The sequence below is a fragment of the Python bivittatus genome, unplaced genomic scaffold (genome assembly GCF_059951505.1).
Source record: "Python bivittatus isolate LINGU-HERP-01145 unplaced genomic scaffold, Pbiv_v1 ctg000700_np1212, whole genome shotgun sequence".
Taxonomy (NCBI): domain Eukaryota; kingdom Metazoa; phylum Chordata; class Lepidosauria; order Squamata; family Pythonidae; genus Python; species Python bivittatus.
The window spans coordinates 44992459-45013424 of record NW_028277098.1 but is presented as its reverse complement, the minus strand read 5'-3'; the positions used below and the strand labels follow the sequence as shown (position 1 = coordinate 45013424).

Genomic DNA, 20966 nt, shown 5'->3' with positions numbered 1-20966 from the left:
ATGTTTTGAAACTTGGCTGAGATCACATATTACATTAACACACATTTTAACTATGATTGCTGAACAAATCACAATGGCTAGATTCACACATTTTAAGCTAGAGGGTGGAGCAAATTCAGCCTGTTTGTTTAATTTATAGTTCAATGTATCATGCAAATTCAGAAAATTGGGTTAATTGAATAAGCCACATTTAAGTTAAGAAGTACAGTAACACGAATGGCTTCATGGAAAGAAAATTGCTAGAATAAAACTTTGGTTAATGGAAGCAGGTATTATGCTTGATCAGTTCTAATTTAAGATAATCAGGCACATACCTAAGAGAGCTGAATAAAATAGCTCTCCCAGACAACCTTGGCTGATCTTGAAAAAGCTAAGCAAAGTTAGATCTACTTGGATGGGACACAAAGTATAACTGGGCATCATTGGGATATTGATGATACCTCTCCCCCACACTGTAGACACTAGATACATAAGCTCCTGTAAAAATAAATGTGATAATGCTTATAACTTTTTGCTTCATTTTAAGTAATATCTCATGACTTAAATTACAATTGTGGAGCCCTAGATTCAGGAAGTCATTAGAATTTAATATATCAGAATAGCTTACCTTACCTTTACTGCTGAAAAAAAATGTACTCTATTCATTTCCAAACTGAATACCGTACCATTCTGAATTCAGACTACCGCACGTTTTTGGCAGCATTCTGGAAAAAAAGGCAAAAGTGGAAAACCAAATTATGTGTTCACAATTTGACATTAAATATCTCCTTGGTGTACACAAATCAAACACACAAAAAAGTGAAACGGCTGTCCTTTACTGAGTTCATACACAATATTGGGAAAAGGAGTGTTTATTTTAAGGAGTTCTTGACAGATGCCACGAGTTCTGAATCTGTACACAGCCCTAGGATGTTGATGCTCTGAAATTATTTGCACACGTATGTGTTGCACATGAAAAAATATCGCAAGGCTTTTACTTTTCTGTTCAGTGAAACTTGCAAAACTTCTCATTGCTGAGACCACACCCTAGCCCAGCGTGGCACATTTCAACCAGTTCTGCAATTTCTCCTCAAAGCCCATTTTCAACTTGGCCTGATCACTCCCTTTTTTGTATTAGTATCTAAAACAAAACAGCAGCCCTAGTTTATGGTTGGGAAGGACAGACTTCGCTATGTCCTGCCCCAACTGCCATCTCTTGACAACCTCTCAGGATAAGAGTTGAACTTCTCTGCTGACCTCGCCTGCTTTCTTTGACTTAACATATCTCTCTCACCTCCCACCCCACTTTTATTTTCTTTCAGGGGAAGAAAGGAAGGCAGATAATATTGCGGAGGGGAAAAGCTAAACTTTGTTCCCAAGCAGCATTGTTTTATGGCATGTGTCCCCAAACCTTCAGCTTATTGACTCCCATTTATTATGTGAACATAATAAATACTACTTTAAAAGTACTACTAATAATAACAATAACAACATCGACCCCTTGGAAAGCCCCATCGATCTTTGAGTGTCGGTATTAACCACTTTGGGGAGCTCCTGTTTAAGGCGTTTCAGCTGCCTGATGCTCGACTCCAAGAAATTCCTGTTCAGGAACAGGCTGAAACAGAGATTTTTTTCCTCTCTTCCCACATCTGATTTTATCCTGACTTCTTTGAATTCAACATTCAAATTCAATAGGCGTGGATCCCAATCTGAGGAGGGCCAACAGAGCAAACGTTTGGGCCAACCAGGCAGCTTGAAATGACTTCTTGTTCTCCCATTTCTGCATCCTCCGCCTCACTGGGACGAAGAGGACCCACGCTCGCCCTCTTACGATTTCTTTGAGCCCTTTCTCTCTGCCTCACCCTACGCGCCAAAGCCACGCCCCTTTCTCTCTGTATGCCCTCCCACTTATTAGTCCCACAGCTTGTTCCTTCCGTGGCGGCTGCTTTGCTCCTCCTCGTCTCGCGCTGCTTCATTCAGACGTCGCTCATTGACGGTGCTCGCGCTCTTTTCGCTCGCTCCCGCCCCCTCCCTTTGGCTTAACCCCCGCTCGCGAGACCGGCGTTCCCCTCAGTGGGCTGTTTGGCATCTTACCGGCTCCCAAGATGGCGTCTATCATGGAGGGTCCGCTGAGCAAATGGACCAACGTGATGAAAGGCTGGCAGTACCGCTGGTTCGTGCTCGACTACAACGCTGGACTGCTTTCCTATTACACGGTGAATATGGAAGGAGGGGCCGCGCTGGAACATAAACGAAGTGCGCAGTGTATGTGGAGGGGGGGGGGAAGCAGCCTGTCAAGCTGCGCGCTTGGTAAGGATAGAAGTGGGGGTTTCTGAGAGAGGGCGTGTCCTACCGGGAAGCCAATCGGGATGGGCGAAATCCTGCTGGTGGCCAATAGGGAGTTAATTTTGGAAGATTTATATGAAGGGGGCGTGCGGGAGAGTAACATTTAACCTACGGCGACGGAAGAAGGGAGGAGGTTAAAGCGCCCGGCCTGGTACTTGGAATGCACTGTTTCGTTTGTGAAATGAGTGGGGAAACACTAGTCCAAAACAGATTAGTGGATGTGGAAAGTGAACTCTTTTTTTTTTTTGACATACGTAGATTTTCCCATAAGTAAATACTGGAACAGTTAGTGTGATAGTATTTGAGGGTGGAATTACACTCCTGGATGAGAGTATTGTACAAGTACATAATTTCTTCCCTCTGTCAGTTTAAGTGTCTATCCTGTGCATACAAACTTGAAATTAATCCCCAGTGAACTCTGAAGCTTCCATCTAAATAAGCCCGAAACTGAGTTATAAGGTTTATTACATCATCTCCTACTAGGATATCTTTGATAATAAATTTGTATACCACAAGTACTAGCAACTAAGGTTTCTCTCACATAATGAAAAATCAGTAAGAAAAAATAGGAAGTATACAAGAAGTTATGCCATGATAAAGATTCTTAGGTAGCACCATGCTTTTTCTGCAGCAGTTTATGTCTGAAAAAAAGATTCAGCTAGCATAGTATTCTCTGTACTGCAGTGGCCAGCAAAGCCCATTTACAAACAGGCTAGAGTAAAGACAGGTATTTTCTTTGTGTGCTAGTGAAAAATAATCACTCGTTGGCATGTATGTATGTATGTATGTATGTATGTATGTATGTATGTATATGGCTTCCTATGTAGCAAGATGTTAATGTTTTAAGATTAAGTGAAATTGACAGTCAGCTAGCTTTCTGCATACCATACTTTGTCAGATATTAATTCCCCTCTTCCCTCCAGTTTATTAGATTTTAATTTGTTCAGACTAACTTAATATGTGTCCTCTAATTTAAATATTATGGAAGATGTGGAAACTGCTCTTTTATGAAAGCTAGTTTGGGCTGCTACTCTATATACACTTACCTCAGAGAGACTTACTTTAAAATTGATTGCTAATTTTTTGCTATCTGTTTTGTGTCCTGGACAATTCTGTTGCATATTTCTATACCTCCTCCAGTTTTGTTGTGAGGTACTAGAATTATATACAATATGCAGCAAGTTCACCTTGATATAAAAAACTGTAACTATTTCTGTCTGTTACTCCAGTATCCAGTTTACTTTTTTTGGTGGATATAATTGTTAAACCACTATCTTCAGGGAACAATTCAGAGTAACTGCAATGAATTTATAATGTAAAATCATAATAAAAATTATAATTTAAAGAAGAATCTAGGCAAAAGTCTCATTAAATAGCACAAGCAGCAGGATAATCAAAATAGTGTGTCAAAAGAAGCAAAGCAAATACTCTAACTACTGAAGACATTGTGCAAACACCAATTTTTCATAACTGTGTCCTGTGCATTTTTTTATTCTGTAAGCTGCTATGAAAGCACCATGGTCTTGAAGAGTGGTTAGAATTGTATTAAGTAAAAGAAACAAACTAACAAAAATTATATATAAATGAGAGTGTTCTATCTACCATAGAAGGAAGGAAGAAATTTACCATTGCCTAATATCTTCACTGAGAAAATGTGATTGTTTAGTAATCTTAAGGGTATGATTTATAATAATAAAAATTGACTATGTGGAGTATGAGTGATTACACACACACATATTGATTTATTATTGGAATAGAAGTTATAGTAGGAAAAGAAGTGGCAGTTGGATAAAATAATACTGGGTGAGGTAGAAATACCCAATCTGATTCTTTTACCACAATGAGATAGGTGCTAAGTCCTGATGTAGGATTTTGAGATTAAGGGCTAGTTTAAATCTATACAATTTCTGTTCTCCAAGTGTTTAGAATATACTTTCTAATCACTCTAGATGAGGTATATGGGATTAATAGTCCAAAATACCTGGAAGCATAGAATGGAACAAACTACATTTCTGTTTAGACATCCCCCCCCCCCCCAAAAAAATAATGGCCAAATCCATTGCATCTGTAGTAGTCTGGACAAGATAGATCAGTTTACATTAATTTCACCTTAATGTTAAAACATCTGTAAAATGTGTGTCATTTCTATGTCATTATATATTTGTGTTTACACAAATGACATAAGTTACTGAACTCAGACATTGAAGATGCTAGGGAGGGGTTTGGCAGGCTGGGATGGGTGTTGATAGCAAGTTATTCTCCTCCTACCTCCTTTTTTCTCCTGTTATATAAACTCAGATTCAGAACAAAGTAAACAAACAGTTTATTACTAGAATTCATCTCATGCAACTGTAGTGTAAAAGGAATTTCCAGATTGTATGGGGTAAGTTTCCAATTTACTGAGGACTAAAAGCAATTAGAAAGCACAAAAATCCTGCAAGAGCAGAAATGTGAAAACAATGGTTTCTTATTTGGCACATATTTTCTGCTTCAAGCTAAGGACCTTGATCTGAAGGCACATGAAGTATCAGGTTTCTTCAAATAAAGGGCTATAACATATCTGTGAGAATAGAATGCAGTGATCTCATTCAGGAAATTATGTAAGAATGCTTTAATCTGTTGTAACAAAGTAGCATACTTCTACAACATTTGGATACATAGATACTTTATGGCACTCATAGACCAACTCAAAAAGAAAAAGAAAACAAAGTGTGAGACAGCAAGTAAAAGCCACAGTAAAGTGCATTATAAAACTAGTATGGTCAAGGTATGATGTCTTTTACAACAGTAAAACAAAACTTAGCCACATTAAGAGAAATAAAATCACACTGCTTGGGTAGTAGCAACTTTAATTAAAATGGGGCTTGGAAATCTGACTAGATGAGGTGTTTTTACCTGCAATTAAGCATCTGTAATGGGAGTAAAGAAACACTTTGAAAGTGTTAGGTAACCTTTTAGTTCTATGATAATATATCTAGGAGTTTATGTAATTGTGTCTAGTACAAGGCAGAATAAATAACCTGCCAGATCAGAACCTTTTTCCTGTGTCAGTTTTTTTAACAGCTGACATTTTGAGAGGGCAGCTGTCTGCTATGGTTTAATAAATAGCTCCTTTAGAACTTTTCCTAGTAATTTAGCAAGATTGCTCTTTTGCACTGACATGTAGAGATAAGACATTGATTGCTCTTGAATCACTTTAAAATTATTCTTAAATTATTTGTGACTTTGTGAAATTTTACTTTTCAGGGGACAGAAAGGAATAAAAATAAATAATAGCTATATTGTAGATATATAGTGAAGCATATTCATGGATCAGTTCCATGTTTGCTGTGAGCTCTAACAACTTCTGTGTTCAGAAAATAATAATATAGACTGATTATCTGGGATCTCCTCAAAATCAGAAAATCTGTTCATTTATTTATTTGCTGACATTTCTATGCTGCTTTACTCAAAATTGCTCAGGGTGGCATGCAGCAAAAATGAGGATTAAACAACAGAACAAATATAATAGCATAATCCAGTGGGGCAGATTCTAAACTTAACATCCCCCAAATGATCGCTCCCAGAACCAGGTTTTCACTTCATATAGAAGCTCATAGAGAGGTGATGGTCTCTCTATATAAGGACAAGTTACTCCACAGGAGGGGCGTCACCACTGAGAATGCCCTACATCAAGGTCTTTGCAGATGCAACTCCTTATGGGAATGGAAGTCTCAGCAGGGCATTGGATCTTAGAGCAGGTGGTCCTGAAGATAACCAAGATCAGAGCTGTGCTGGGTTTTAAACGTGATAACCTTAACCTTGAACTGCACTAAGCTGACTGGCAGCCAATGCAGCTCCTGGAATAGATATGTTGTGTGGGCAAATCTACAGGTGCCCATCACTACTGGAGCCGCTGTGTGTTAAATCAGTTTAAGCTTCCAGAAGGTTTTCAAGGGCAGCCCCATGTAGAGTGAATTGCAATAGTCCACTTGGGAACTGATGAATGCATGAGTGACTCTGTGCAATGTCTCCAGATTCAGGAAGGATTCCAACTGATGTAAAAGGTGTAATTGTACAAATGCTCTCCTAAACATGATTTCCACCTGCTGCTCAAGGAGGAGCAGCAGATCCTGTATTTCAAACCACCTCTGCACAGTAGTTCCTTTATATCTGTGCACATAGTCAAAAAAAGCATATTTCCTAATTCCTAATTCCTATTGGGAATTATTTCCTAACTCTTAATTTTTTTTCACGCATCACTAATTTATGTTATGCATAGAGAAACATGTATAATTCTCCTTGTGGTGTCAGTGAGGTTAAACTTCTGTTGCTATCAAACTCTTAGCAGAAGCAGCAATTCTACTACTGAAGAGATTAGATTTTTATCATTCACATTTTAAAATTTGCCAGCTAGGTGGCAGCATTTCGGTGATCTTGGTTGTACTGTACTTGAAAAAAATTAATCAGGGTCGGAGCTGTTCATTTTTGGATGGGACATCACCAGAAATACCAAAGCTATAGGCTAGACTGGAAAGTAAAAAAAAAAATTCCTTTAGAAGAAAATGGCAAATCATTTCTCTATTGTTGCCAAAAAAAACTACATGGATGCATCCACAGAGTCACCAGGAGCTGAATTTGACTTGAAGGAAATTTATTTATACTGTATTATTTTAAATATATGTGTAGCTGATAGTTTTAATTCTTCCCCACATGCTGTTCCCAGTCAAAATTGCAGTTGACTAAAGTCAATGGATTTGTTTTTCAAACTGCTTTATTGTTCATTTCCCATATTCTTTCATCTGTAGTTTCTCCCCCAAATTCTACTAATCAAAGCCTATTTCTCAGGAACAGCAGATGAGCTGGTAAACTGTTATGTGAGAGCTTGCATGATGGAGGTGCTACTTGACAAAAACTAAAAGCATTCTTGGGAAAAGGTTATTACGTGCATGGAACTGAAAGTATTATATGAAAAAAGCATTCAGTTGCACGAATCACTTCTTACAGTCTAAAATGTAGGTGTATCTCATCATCTGTTCTTCATGTGAGCTGGATCAAATTCTTCTTGATATGAATATGATAGGTGTATATAGTATCCAGCATACTTAACTATCAATAAAATGTTTGGTGGTGTGATTCCTAATTATATTTGCAATTATCCTAAACAAAGTTAAATATGTGGTATAGAAGAAATGGTATCATTAAAACTTTAGTTATAAAATGTCAGTGTCGTGCCTTATGTTTGCTGTCTTTGGATCTCTTGACATTTATTTTTGTATATTCTTTATGGAGGCAGCTGCATGAGCCCAGAAAATAATATACAGTAGCTGCTTTAAAATGTTCTGAGCAGGAGTTATGTGTGCATGTATGAGTGCTCCAAATCACTTTTTTCTGCTTGAATCTGGATCTCTGCCCAACTCTATTAGCTTTTCCTATTAACAAACCATGTAAATAGGACTGGGAAAAGGTTATATTGCTCAGCTACTCATGTCATACTACATACATATAAATGTTTGAAATAACTTCATTTGGTTTTAGTTTTTCCTTTTTATTCCCTTAACTCTTTGCTTCAGATTTTGGGTATTGCACGGTTTTGTTCAGTTTCAATTATCTTTTTTTTAAGAGTAAAAAAGTCACTTTTGCAGTCACTTTTGTTCTGCTTTGTATATGTTTCTAGATTTTAGAGGTAGTCCTTGGGTTACAACCATTCGTTCAGTGACCATTCAAAGTTATGACAGTGCTGAAAAAATGGACTTACATCCGGTCCTCGAAGTTCCAGCCATCACAGCACCCCTACAGTTGTGTGATAAAAATTTGGGTGCTTGGTGACCAGCCCACACTTATGACCCCTGCTCCCCCCTGCCCCCAGCTAACATTTGTCATCTTCTTCGCCTGCCTCCCCTCTGCTGGGCTCGCCAACTCTATCTGGTCTCAAGCCCCATGGTGTGAGGACTCTGTTGGCCATGCTGTGCAGGGGCCCTTGCCACTACCTCCCCCTCTGGCTGCCTTGTCATGAGGGAAGCTCTCGGCTGAGTAGATGCCAGGAATTGCCATCAGGCATCCCAGCCACGTGCAGGGGAGGTGCTGCAAAAACGTCCCCATCTTGCTGCCTGGTGGGAGGATCCTTGCCAGTACGGTGTGATGTGGAGGACTTGTGGCCCCTTCCCTTCCCAGCAGGGTGGTGGCACCTGTCTGCCAGTGCTCCCTAGCGCCTGTCTGCAGCCCCCCACCCACGGTCCCTAGCACTTGCCCATGGCACCCACCCCCTGCCTGTGGTCCCTAGTGCCCGCACGTGGCACTCACCCCCAACCTGCACTCCCTAGTGACTGTCTGTGGCACCCACCCCTTGCCCATAGCTCTCACCCGCAGCTCTTACCCACTGGCCTGCTTTCCTGGAATTCCCGCCTCTTCCCACTCTGTGGTCACATGAGGTCCTCACTTAACGACCTGTGCAGTCCTGGGTAACGACAGTGACCGGGACTGCTGGGATTGCCGCCGCTAAGTGATGCAGTCACATGATGTTGCACTTTATGACCACATCGCTTAGTGATGGAAATGCTGGTCCCAATTGCTGTTGTAATCTGAGGACTACCTGTGTCACAATATGGCCAGAATGGATATATTATGTGTTAATTGGTATATCTTCTTTCCATAATATGCATACTATGTTAAGAACTACAACAGTGATGTCAACAGTTGATGAACTTTTTTTAAGCTGAATATTATTTTTCTATTTCAGTCAAAAGATAAAATGATGCGAGGATCACGCAGAGGCTGTGTTAGATTAAGAGTAAGTATTTCTTAGATATTTTTTTGTGGGCTGGAAGCCTGAGATGCTTTGTGTATTCATGTTCAACATAAAACATAAACAAATCAACTTTACATTTCCTCTATTTAATATAAATACAATTAATAATTACTCAGTTGCAAAGTGCTTGGGGTCTGTAGAATTGTATTGACCAAGTCTGAATTTACCACTGGGCCAAATGGCTGCTCCCATGGCCAATTTACTCAGCTTTCATGGAGAAAGGAAAGAACATGTTCAGTTCACTTTGACCAAACTTTTTGGATTACAGCTTGATTACTGCTCGTAAATTGTTTCTGTTCCTGTTCCTGGGAAATAGACTAGATAACAGCAATGGCAAGAGTTTCTATATTACTAGGAGGAAGGTATAGTAGTGTATGAATACTACTGAAGTATAATAGTCCCCTGTTATTGTTAATTATTTTCTAAGGGAAAAGGTTTTGGGTAGACTGTGAAATTAAGGTCTACACAGCAACCAGAAGACAGGTGATGAGGGAGAGAATTGTGCTACACTTATTTTCACACTTTGCCTAAATCATATTGAACAGAATTGGATTTTTAAAATAAATGTATGTGCTATAAATTGGCAATTATATATTCTCTTATGTAGTAGTAAGTCTCAATGTTATTTATTTCTGCCAAGAAATGTATAAAGCTGCTATGCATTTTCTTTGCGGTGATCATTCAAAGATGATGGCATATTGATTGGACAGAATAGAAACAGAGAATTTCTTTTCCCAATTTTGAATTTTTAGCCTGAGTGATAGGAATTGGTACAAAACTTGGTACATACAGGATGTTTTTTGTTTCCACAGTATATGTATATAAACATGTGCACCATACAGTGCATAACCTACCATTTTATATGCTAAAATGGCATTAACGTATAATTGTGTAAATGTTTACAAATATATTCTTTTTTTTACTTGTATTTATATTCTACCCTTCCTCCAGAAGCTAAAGGGCTCATTTTTATAACAACCTGATGAAGTAGGCTAACCTCAGAGATAGTGATGGCCCAGGTAGAACACATTGCTGGTTGACCTATGGTAGAAAAATGTCTTGGACTAATCCTGCTTAGCAATGTCAGCTTTCTGTTGTTCAGTTTGGCTGTTCAGTTTGAATCTGACTGTGACTGGATTGTTTTAACAATAGTTTATTAAGTAAACCACATTTGGTTGGATTCACGTAGCATCCTAAGTCATAAAATATGGTTTATAAATTAAGTATATTCATACAACAAGCTGTGTCACAATATCTGTTGTGTTTTGGTGTGACGTATGAATCCGTGTGTGTCTTGTTCTGAAATGTGTGCATGTTTGAATGAGTTTCTATGTGTTTCCTCTCCTAGTGTGCTTTATGGTATAAAAAGATGAAGATATCAATTATATTAGTTTTCTATCATGGACAAGGCATTAATATTTTCCTTCTGGACTGCACAGAACACAGTTCTCCCTAAAATATTATAATTAAAATGTGCTAGTATCCTGTATATAAAATAGCTTTTTCTGAGAGTGTTTGTACATATGCATGATCAGTTTTGAAGACATAGTAGGGAGTCTACAATAGCCCATTAACGCCAACACCCATCATGGTTATAATTAGGACTTGGAATTAGATCTTAATTTATACATGTTACAACAGTTTTTCTTGTTTATTTTTATGTTAAAAGTCAATTGAAAGGTCTTATTGTCTTTAAAACACTGTCATAAATTTCCAGTTCTGCCAATTCTTCTGATTTAGTTATCTCTAATATCATTGCAGAATTAACCATTGGAATTCTTGACTATGCTTTCATCTTTCCTTATTGGTGGCATCTGTTCAGGCTTGATGTTGGATTTAATAAGGCATGGGATAGAAAAAATGGTCAATTTACAGAAGTACAAAATGACAATATTTTGGGAAATAAGCCTATGACTTAGGAGTAAAACAGTGTATTCTCCAAGAGGTCTATTTATTGACAATTAATATTGCAGTACTGCACATATGCGTATTTGCCATCGAACTAAGTAATCGGTGTTTCTATATTCTATGTTGTCCATTTGTAGGTATATTTACTGGACTTGACACTGAATCTATACTCCTTCATACAAAGTACTATATGCTTGCAAGTTCAGAAAAAAATAAAAATAAAAAATTCTGAAAGGCCTTAATAGGGCAAGAAAACACTAATCACTAAGACAGAATTTTACTTTCTTTAACATAACAAAAATGTAGTGGTCTGTCAAAAAGTATAGCTTCTCATGTTCTTTTTCTTGTTCTAACTTTGGTTTGTCTGTTATTTGAAGATGCCTGTGTCTTTAAGACTCCAGTTAAGAGCTGTTTGAAATAATGATTGTATTTAGATGTAATGGTGAATGGAATGAGGAACTTCCAGCCTGCTAGGGCAACCCATGTGACCTACTGGGCTTTGACAAAGTCTCTTCCCTTGTGCAAGAATTTGTAATCATTGTGACTTACTTACAAGAACTTAATTCACATCATGGAATGCTAGCTTCATTTATAAAAGTCCCAGAAACAATGTTTATTTTTTACCAAGAACTTGGTTGATCACAACTGGTATTTCTGTAAAAAATTGTAAAGTTTTACTGTAAGTAAATCAGGCTGGCATGATCTAATCACTTCATTATTATCATATAACATGAATTACATCTTTCTGTTTCTTTCTTCAAAGTATTATTCACTGTAGGTTGTAAGGTGCATCTTCAAAACTCCTTTCATTATTTCAGAGTAGATTTAGGATCTATACAATTATAGATTATACAACACAGGTAGTCCTTGCTTACTGACCATTCGTTCAGCGTCCGTTCAAAGTTGCAACAGTGCTGAACTAGTGATACTTACAACTGGTCCTCAAAGTTTGGGCCATCTCAGCATCCCCGCTGTCACGTGATAATGATTCAGGTGCTTGGCAACCAGCTCACATGTAGACAGTTGCAGCATCCTGTGGTCATGTGATTGCCATTTGTGACCTTTCCTGACGGCTTCCCACAAGCAAAGTCAATGGGGAGGTCAGCAGGGAAGGTCGCAAGTTGCTCTGGTAAGTCCCCCATGGCCTTCCTGCATACCGTGATGCCCCCTCCCTCCCTCAGCTTCCCTGTGCTTGCATGCACTGGTGCCCTCCTTCCCTCAGCCTCCCTGCATTTGCACAGATCCGTGCCCACCTTTCTTAGCCTCCCTGTGCTTGTGCCACACCCTTCTTCCCTCAGCCTCCCTGCAGTCATACAGACCTACACCCTTCTTCCCTTGGCCTCCCTGTGCTCCCACTGTGCCCTTTTTCTCTCAGCCTCCCTGCACTTGCACCATGCCACACTCTCCTTTCCTCAGCCTCCTGTGCTTACATGGACCCGCATCCTCCTTCCCTTGGTCTCCTTGCACTCACACCATGTCCTCCTTCCCTTCCCCTCCCTGTGCTTGCACTGCACCGCGTCCTCCTTCCCTTGGCATCCTTCTGCTTGCACACATCTGCACGCTTCTTCCTGCAGCACCCCTCTCTTCCAACTCGCATGTGGCCTGCACTACCCCCCTGCGGCATCCCTGCACTCCTTATCTGGGATTCCTACCACTTCCTGCTTAACAATTTGCTCATCTTAGGGTTACAATGGCCACCAGGACTGTCTGGATTGCCATTGCTAAACAATGCGGTCATGTGATGTCGCAATTTACAGCTGCATTGTTTAGCAATTGCAATTCCAGCCCCACAGACTACCTCTCATGCTACGTACATACTTTCATGGAAAAGATACAGAGGACTATTGGTTAAAATGTACTAGAATCACAGAATTGGAAGGAACCTCAGAGGTTATTGGAAGTTATCTAATCCAGGGTTTTTCAGACTGATTCTGTGGAACTCTAGGGTTGCGTGATGACTTGACTATGTGTGACTATGAGCAAGTATTGTGTAAGAGTAATCTCAATCTTACAAAATTGTGAAGACATCTCGAAACCCAACATCCCAACCTGAAAGATAAAAGTATTGCAAAAGAAAATGTGTAGAACTTGTTCAGAAAAAAAAAAACAGCATTTCTTAACATTTCTGTTTAACAACAACAATAATATAATAATAAATGTCCAAAGCATTGATATATTTGGTTAAAATATTAACCTCCCAAATAATAGAAAAATTCAAGGTTTTTTTGTACATTGGAAATGTTAATCTTGTATTTACAAGGTGATATATAGTCAGAGAAATGAAAGGGAACAAGTCAACGGCATCCTTTATGTGACATTCTTTAGAAATCTGAAGGTCGCTATCATATCATCCCTCAGTTTTTTATTAATATTTATTGACAGTTTTACAGAAAATAAAAGAAAAATCTAAAGAAAAAGAAAAGAAAGAAAAAAGGTGCAATAAAAAGCTACAAGAAAAGAAGAAAAAGAAAAAAAGAAAGTATGATTAAATATAGTGACTTCCAACTTTCTCTTCAATAGATATTGACAAACCTATCGTCTCCCCTCCTTATCTCTATCCAAAATCCCTTCAACCCCATATTAAATTCTCATCTTTTTCAATAATTAAATCATTTCACTTTTTTCTTCTTTTAGGAAAAAGTCCATAAAAGGTTTCCAGTCTTTTAAAAACGCACTTGTTGTTTTCTCCCTGACCAAATAGGTCAGTTTTGCCATTTCCGCTAATTCTAACAGTTTTACGATCCATTCTTCCATTGTGGGAATTTCAATATTCTTCCATCTTTGTGCATATAATAATCTTGCTACTGTTACCATATATAAAATTAATCTTCTATGAGTCTTTTCTAATTCAGTACCCATAAGTCCCAATAAAAAAAGTTCTGGTTTCTTTGCTATATTAATCTTTAAAATTCTTTGTATCATTGTATGTATTTGTATCCAAATTTCTTGGCTTTTTCACAAGTCTACCATACATGGTAGAATGTCCCTTCTTGTTTTTCACATTTCCAGCATTGACTTGAGGTACCTTTATACATTTTTGATAATTTTTCTGATGTCATGTACCAGTGATACATCATCTTGTAATTTTTTTCTCTTAAATTATAACACAGTGTTAATTTTATCCCACTTACCCACATTCTTTCCCATGTATCCATCTGTATATTATAGCCAAAATTGGTAGCCCATTTTATCATACAGTCTTTAACTTGTTCCTCTTCAGTTTCAAATCTTAAGAAAAGTTTATACATTTTTGCAATTACATGTTCATCATTTGTACATAACTCATTTTCAAATTCCATTTTATGTTTTTCAGTTCCAATTATCCTCTTGTGTACAGGTAGTCCTTGCTTAATGACTGTTCGTTTAATGACAGTTCAAAGTTATAACAGCCTTGGAAAGGGTGCTTTATGGCCCGTAAAGCACTTCCAGCCATCGTAAAAAGTCACACCGGCCTCCCTGCCCCCACAGTTACGTGGCTGCATTTCAGGGGCTTGGCAACTGGCTTACATTTACAACCGATTGTCAAGCACCCCGCGATCATGTGATTGCCTTTTGCAACCTTCTCTGCTGGCTTCCCCAGAAAGTCAGTCGGGAAGCTGGCAGGGAAGGTTGCAAATGGAAGGGATGGAGGGAAGGAGAAGCACTTAGGTGGGGTGCAAGAACATTTGAGAGCGAAAGGGCTGCCTGCCAGGAGGATTTCAGATCACATGCCCGGATTACAGTTGTTGAGCGAAGCAGTCATGTGGGCATCTCGCTTAATGACTGCTTTGCTCAACAGTTGAGATTCTGGTCCCAATTGTGGTCGTTAAACAAGGACTACCTGTATATTCTTTTGCTTGTACATATGAAAACCATTGAAAACTATGTCCATCTGCAATTATTCTCTTGACTTCATCTTAAGTTCTTCATCTTCCTGTATTAATAAATCCTGATATTTTAACCATTTCACTCTGTCTATTGTTCATTCCTCTGTTCCTCTATAAAATGCTTCCTATACTGAGATCAATAAAGTTATTTTCAGACACAGCCTGGGTTTGTATTTGTTCCATATTCTTAGTATGGCATTTCTGACATAGTGATTTTTAAACTCCACATTAGCTTTAACTTTATCATACCATAAAAATTCATGCCAACCAAACCTCAAGTTTTGTCCTTGAGGTTTGGTTACAAAAGAGAAAACTGAGGGATATCCTAATATATCCCTCAGTTTTCTGTTTTGTAAGCTAAACATAATCCAGTTCTTTAGCCAGTTCTTCACAGGTCACTTTGTCTATGTTTTTTATTAGATTGGTGCCCAAAACTGGACATATAATTTCCAGTGGGACTTAAGGTAGAGTAGAATGTGACAGTTATCTTCTGTGATCTGGAATCTATGATTCTTTTAATACACTCTAAATAGTGTTTGCCTTTTTAGCAGCTGCACCATATTATTGGCTTGTGTTCAGTTTGTGATCTGCTAAAACACCTAGGTTCTTTTCATGTATACTACTGTCAAGCCAACTCTCCCCCATCCTGTACTTGTGCCGTTCATTTTTTTTCCACCCAGATTATTCCTGTTAAATTTCATCCTGTTCATTTTGACCCTCTGGTCAAGTCTGTCCAGACTTTTTTGAGTCTTCTTACTCTTCAGAAGTCTTAGCCATTTCTCCTAGTTTTGTATCATTGCACATTTGGTAATCATCTCCTCAGACCTTACTAGTAATATAACAAGCAAAAAATGGGTTGCTATTTAATCTAGTTTCTGGAGTCAATTACTATTCTTCTAGCATGATGTTGAGAATACCTTATAACAGGAATACAGAAACTGCAACCTCTGGTCAACATGCAGCCCAGTATGGGATTTGGGTAGCCTACCATTGCCCCTCACTCCCCTACATCCCCCAACTTTCTCACCATGCCCACTTGTCATTGCATTTTTTTCACCTGCCTTAGTAATGCATTTCTCTCCCTCTTTTTAAGTCTGTTCTCCTATTCACTTCTTTCTTGTCTCCAAATGCTCCACCTCCTGTGTCTCCCTATATATTTATCCCTCTCTCTGCTTCAATGTAGTCTTTCCAACCTGTTCATTCTTCTCCATGACCTCCCTTCACTGTTTTTCCCCAGCATATTCCTCATCTTAATCTTTCTCTCCGATCTCCTTGTGCTACATTCCTGTGCCTGAGCTTTCCAGCTCAATTGTGTTGCCATTTAAAAAAAACAGCATTATAAAATGCCAATTGTTTATTGAGTGAAATACAGAAATATTGCTGATTGAGTCATGCAAACATTGTTGATGTTATTCTCTCACAAAGAAACTTTCTGTAGCCTAGAAGGAAATGAGACAGTTATGACTGTCCTTGAATTTACTCTTCTCTAATCCTGCAGATAATTATTCCTATTGGTAATGTTCAATATAGGTATTGTTCAGTGAATCTGTATATACTGTGAGTGAATGCTACAAGATACCAAGAAAGAATATGTGGAATCTAAATTATTATACAATTGCAGATACAAACCTATTGTGATAGTAGTCTGAAAACTATTAAACAAGAGCATATTTTAAGCATACCATTTAAATTATATGAGATCACTTTTATATTTTTATGAAGGACCCTAATTCTCATATATGTGACTACATGGCTTTATATGAACACTCAAGCTCATGTGAGATCAAGGATTTGAGGATGCTTAGGTTATTTTATGCTAAGCCTTCTTAATGCAGGAAAAGTAACTTATTTTTTCAGTTTGTAATTTCTAAAAAAAAATTCTTGGTTGGGTTTTGAAATCAAATGTTGCAGTCTCATATAAGAAAAACTACAGTATATAATTTCTGTAAGGTACTATTAGTTTAATAAACATTATGTTTAATTTTCAGACACTGAATCAGTAAGCCTTAGAAAATTTGTCTGAATTTTGCATTCTAGTCGTGTAGGGGTAGGCTGCATGCTGCTGATGTCACTGCTTTGCTTATCAGGATTTTTGCTCTTTGTTTCACAGGGAGCTGTGATTGGTATAGATGATGAAGACGACAGCACCTTCACAATAACTGTTGATCAGAAAACCTTCCATTTCCAGGGTGAGCTGAAAGAAAAGCTCTTTCTTACATTAATTCCAATCACAGAAAATGTTCTGATTTTCAGTTAATGGAATAATTTTAAATACTGTAGAAACTGGAGTGCTTGAAAATGTACAGAGAACATTCTGGAGTCAGGAGCACTATGGGTTAGGCAGGGATTTATATCTGCAGTATATACATATGTGCTAGAAAAGGCTGTAGCTTTGGCAGGATGTGCAGATTAAAAATTTAAAGGCTGTATCAGTGAAGGGAGAGAGAATAATGGGTTTTTGTTGATGGGTTTTCTTGCCAAAAAAAAAAAAAGCACCACCAGTCTTTAATATCAAGAACTGCTGTTGTGCTTTTCTGCACGGAGAGAGCCACAAGACCATGTAAGGTTGCAGCTTTTGTTGATATAGAATCTAAATGTGAGACCAGAGGGAACATTTGATTTAAAGGTGGACTTCTGATTCAGGATTTACATGTTCTCATTTATTTCATCTATATTTCGTTGCTCTTGTCAGCCAATCATCATTCTGCTGCCATTTACCTTTTTATTCGTATTTACTAACTCCAATGCCATCTGTTACTGCTATGTTTCGTCATTGCATGCTATGGTTGACAAGTAGAAAGGGTAAGGTACTGTGTTTTTCATTTGTACTTTCATGTAACCTGCAAAATATATTTTTGTAACTGTACTGGTTTATAGTATGAATTTTATATAATGTTTCCATTTCCAAGCTTGCTCTTTTACTTTAAATCATAATTTTTTCCTCTGATGCCTAAAATTTTGCTTTTCATTCTTGGTAAGTGTAAATTATTTCCTTGATTAGTAAGCATTTAATTTTTTAAAATTAGAGTGATTCATTCTGCATTTTTAAAAAAACTAGAGTTTTCTAGTTTTCTAGCATCTTTGTTTTATCTTTAGTATAGGAAATTATAATATTTGTCAACATTCATAAAATGTCTATAAAGATAAATACTATGCTCCATATTGTGTACATGTGTAGTTTGTATTCTCAGTGAATTGGCTGTCCTGTGGTTTGTTTTTGGTTACATTAAACATTGCACAATGCAAAAAAAAAAATACTGCATTACAAGTTTGCAGTATTACTATGTATATGTATTTCAGTCTTAGAATTTCTCCATAACACTACAGTAGCAGAATACAAGTTTTTACCTTATTTTTGAGAGCAGAAAAATTGTTAATGCTAATAATCCATACTCTTTGGAAGGTATTAGCTCTGTTGCATAGCTTGATGAATGTCATTTTCTACTGCAGCTATTAAAAGAACTGCAGTTCTACAGTTTTTGTTACCTGCAGAAAGGAAATTGTCTTGAGAGATAGGGACACCATAGAAGAACAAAATAATTAATGTAGTTATATTTTTATCTTTGAAATATCTACTGAAATTAATAATACCTTGATTGTTTAATTAATTGAAATTTAACATTACTGTGATTTTACTGTTACACTGGTATATGGCATGGGATGATGCTGCAGTTTTTTAAAGCAAGGACTAAATATCTCACAGTTAGGACATCATTCTTATGTGGACTGATTACTAATGTATTAGCAGTGACACAGATAGCCTATTATCAACTAGAGAATGTTAAATAAAATTGCACATTAAAAAGTTATAGCTGTGTTTTAACACATATACACATGTGGTACATTTATATTATGAGATGCAAAGTTTTTCTTTACATTTGGTTCAGTTTACCATGTTCAAGAGAAATGAAATTACATCTGCACGTTCTAAAAGCTGACTGACCTTGTTAATTTTAGAATTTATCCAATTATATCTTCAGAAATATACTGATACACATATACATGTCAAAATGAAGATCTCCTACACCTACAGATCAATGTGAAGAACCTTATAGGGCCAGAGGTATTGAATAGCTAGGTATGTGTGCTGGGCAATGGCTCTGTGGGTGAAGAGATTTGGCTTACATTGTGACAGTGATGGACAGGGAGGATGCTGGGTAGGTCACTGCAGGAGAAGGGGGACCTCCACTTGCACACTGGTACAGGTCCCCTCTTCTAACCCAGTTGCCCCAACCCAGCATTCTGGTGGTCAGATTATTCAGTGATTAAACTCAGGCCAGTGCTAGTAAATGCCAGGTCTGTACATAATGAAACTGTATCCATATATGATGCAATGGTGATGAGCATGCAGACTTGTCATATATTATTAGACTTGGTTAGGCACTAATGAGGAAGTTCTCCTGTCAGAAACTTGTTCTTGCAAGTTTCAGGTCCTGCATGAGCCATAATGCCAAGAGTGGGGTGGCCACAATGATTTAGGAGATCCAGGCAATGACCAGTACTGCCCTGGTGCTAGCTGGATGAAAGTCACATTATGTGAGATTGGGGCTGTGGCTCTAGACAAGGTATTGCTCCTTGAAGGAATGGGTTTGTGACTTGGGGTTCCTTTTTGACTCCTGCTGGGGGAGGCTGTGGTTAAGCAGGCCTTTGGCTAGTTACTGCTGGTGCAGAAATTATAGCCCTGCCTGGAGCAGGAGGCATTGGCAACAGTGATTCATATGCTTATCACACAGTTGGATCAATACAGCACACTACATGGAGCTGCTAGTTTGCTGGTGGGTAGAATACCTATTTTTTGGTTGCTGCATTTTAGGCCCAATTCAAAAGACAGGTCATAACCTATAAAGCTCTATGAAGTATAGTGCTGGGTTACAATAAGGATTGCCTTATTTACAATGACTCTGCCCATCCTGTTAGACCATCAAGAGGGGCCCTGTTAAGGATAGCACTGCCCACATGAAGGGAGGTGTGGACCAGAAGACAAGCCGCCTTAGTTGTGGTCCAATGCTATAGAACATACTGCCCCTGGAGATACTTTTGGCCACTTTTCTCCTGGTTTTTAGAAAGCTTTTGAAAACCTTCTTTTAAGAGGACCTTTTATGAGATATATCATTTTTTGTTTTTATTGATGTCATTGTATGGTAAGATTGCTGTTGAGATTCTGCTGACTCACCCAAAGTTAGGAGTGTGGGGCAGTATAAAAATTACATAAATAACGTTCTTGGTTGCTCAGTATTTTGTAGTATAAATTCAAACTTGTATTTCTTTGCAAGTGATAGTGGAGGTGCTCAATTTCCTGGAAATGTTCATAATTCCTTATTCTGAATAATTACCGAACATTATGTCTTAATACTTTCTTTGTTTCTTTTACTTAGGAATCTCATTACTGTGTTGGTTATTATTCATAGGAATGAATAATGTGACTACAATAATGAATCTTATTTAGTTATGCAAAAGTTCATGGATTTCATTGAAAGCTACCTTAAAATTGTATGAGTATCAAGTTTTTTAAAAACTGCACAGAGTATTGAATCTGGATCTAGTTATAAAGGGATTGAGAATACTCTTTTCAGTTCTATTTCTTAAGTGCATATTTTCTTCCTCCTGGCCATGGCTGGAGCTAGAGGTAGGGCAAAACCTGCTTTGTTTGTAGTTTTCGAAATTTGGTCAGTGAGATCTGGTTTGATATAGTAAGGAGTTTTCTACTATAATCTCTTGGTTGTCTTCAGATTTTTGGGGGATGCATAGTATAGACTTTAGAATTATATTCAAGTGCAATCTTTGTCATGCTCAAAGAAGATTTGTAAGAACAATTGCATTTTAATGTTGATATATAGTTGTGCTAGTATATGATGGTTTTAAAACAAGATTTCTATTGATATTTAGTGTTTCTAAGTTTTTAGAGGGAAGTACTAAACAAGAGGCTTGTAATTATCTCCTACCTTTAAAGCTATAGAAATATGCTAATCTAGCTACCTTTCATAAGTTTTCTTCTTTTCAGAAACTGTATTGATTGATTATTACTATAATAATTCAGTGCTATGCAAGCCATTTGGAGGGGCATTTCATAAAGTATTTAC

General features: G+C 37.7%; 1 protein-coding gene across 2 annotated transcripts in view; it reads left to right on the top strand.

The window, feature by feature from the left end:
- The first annotated feature begins 1873 nt into the window (after positions 1-1873).
- OSBPL9 (oxysterol binding protein like 9) overlaps positions 1874-20966 on the top strand; it is a 70053-nt gene continuing 50960 nt past the window's right edge. For both annotated transcript variants that reach the window (XM_007431249.4, XM_007431248.4), the window contains exons 1-3: positions 1874-2195; positions 9044-9094; positions 16997-17075. In XM_007431249.4, the coding sequence (XP_007431311.1) occupies positions 2085-2195; positions 9044-9094; positions 16997-17075 (241 nt within the window). In that variant the 5' untranslated portion in view covers positions 1874-2084. The remainder of the gene's footprint in view (positions 2196-9043; positions 9095-16996; positions 17076-20966) is intronic.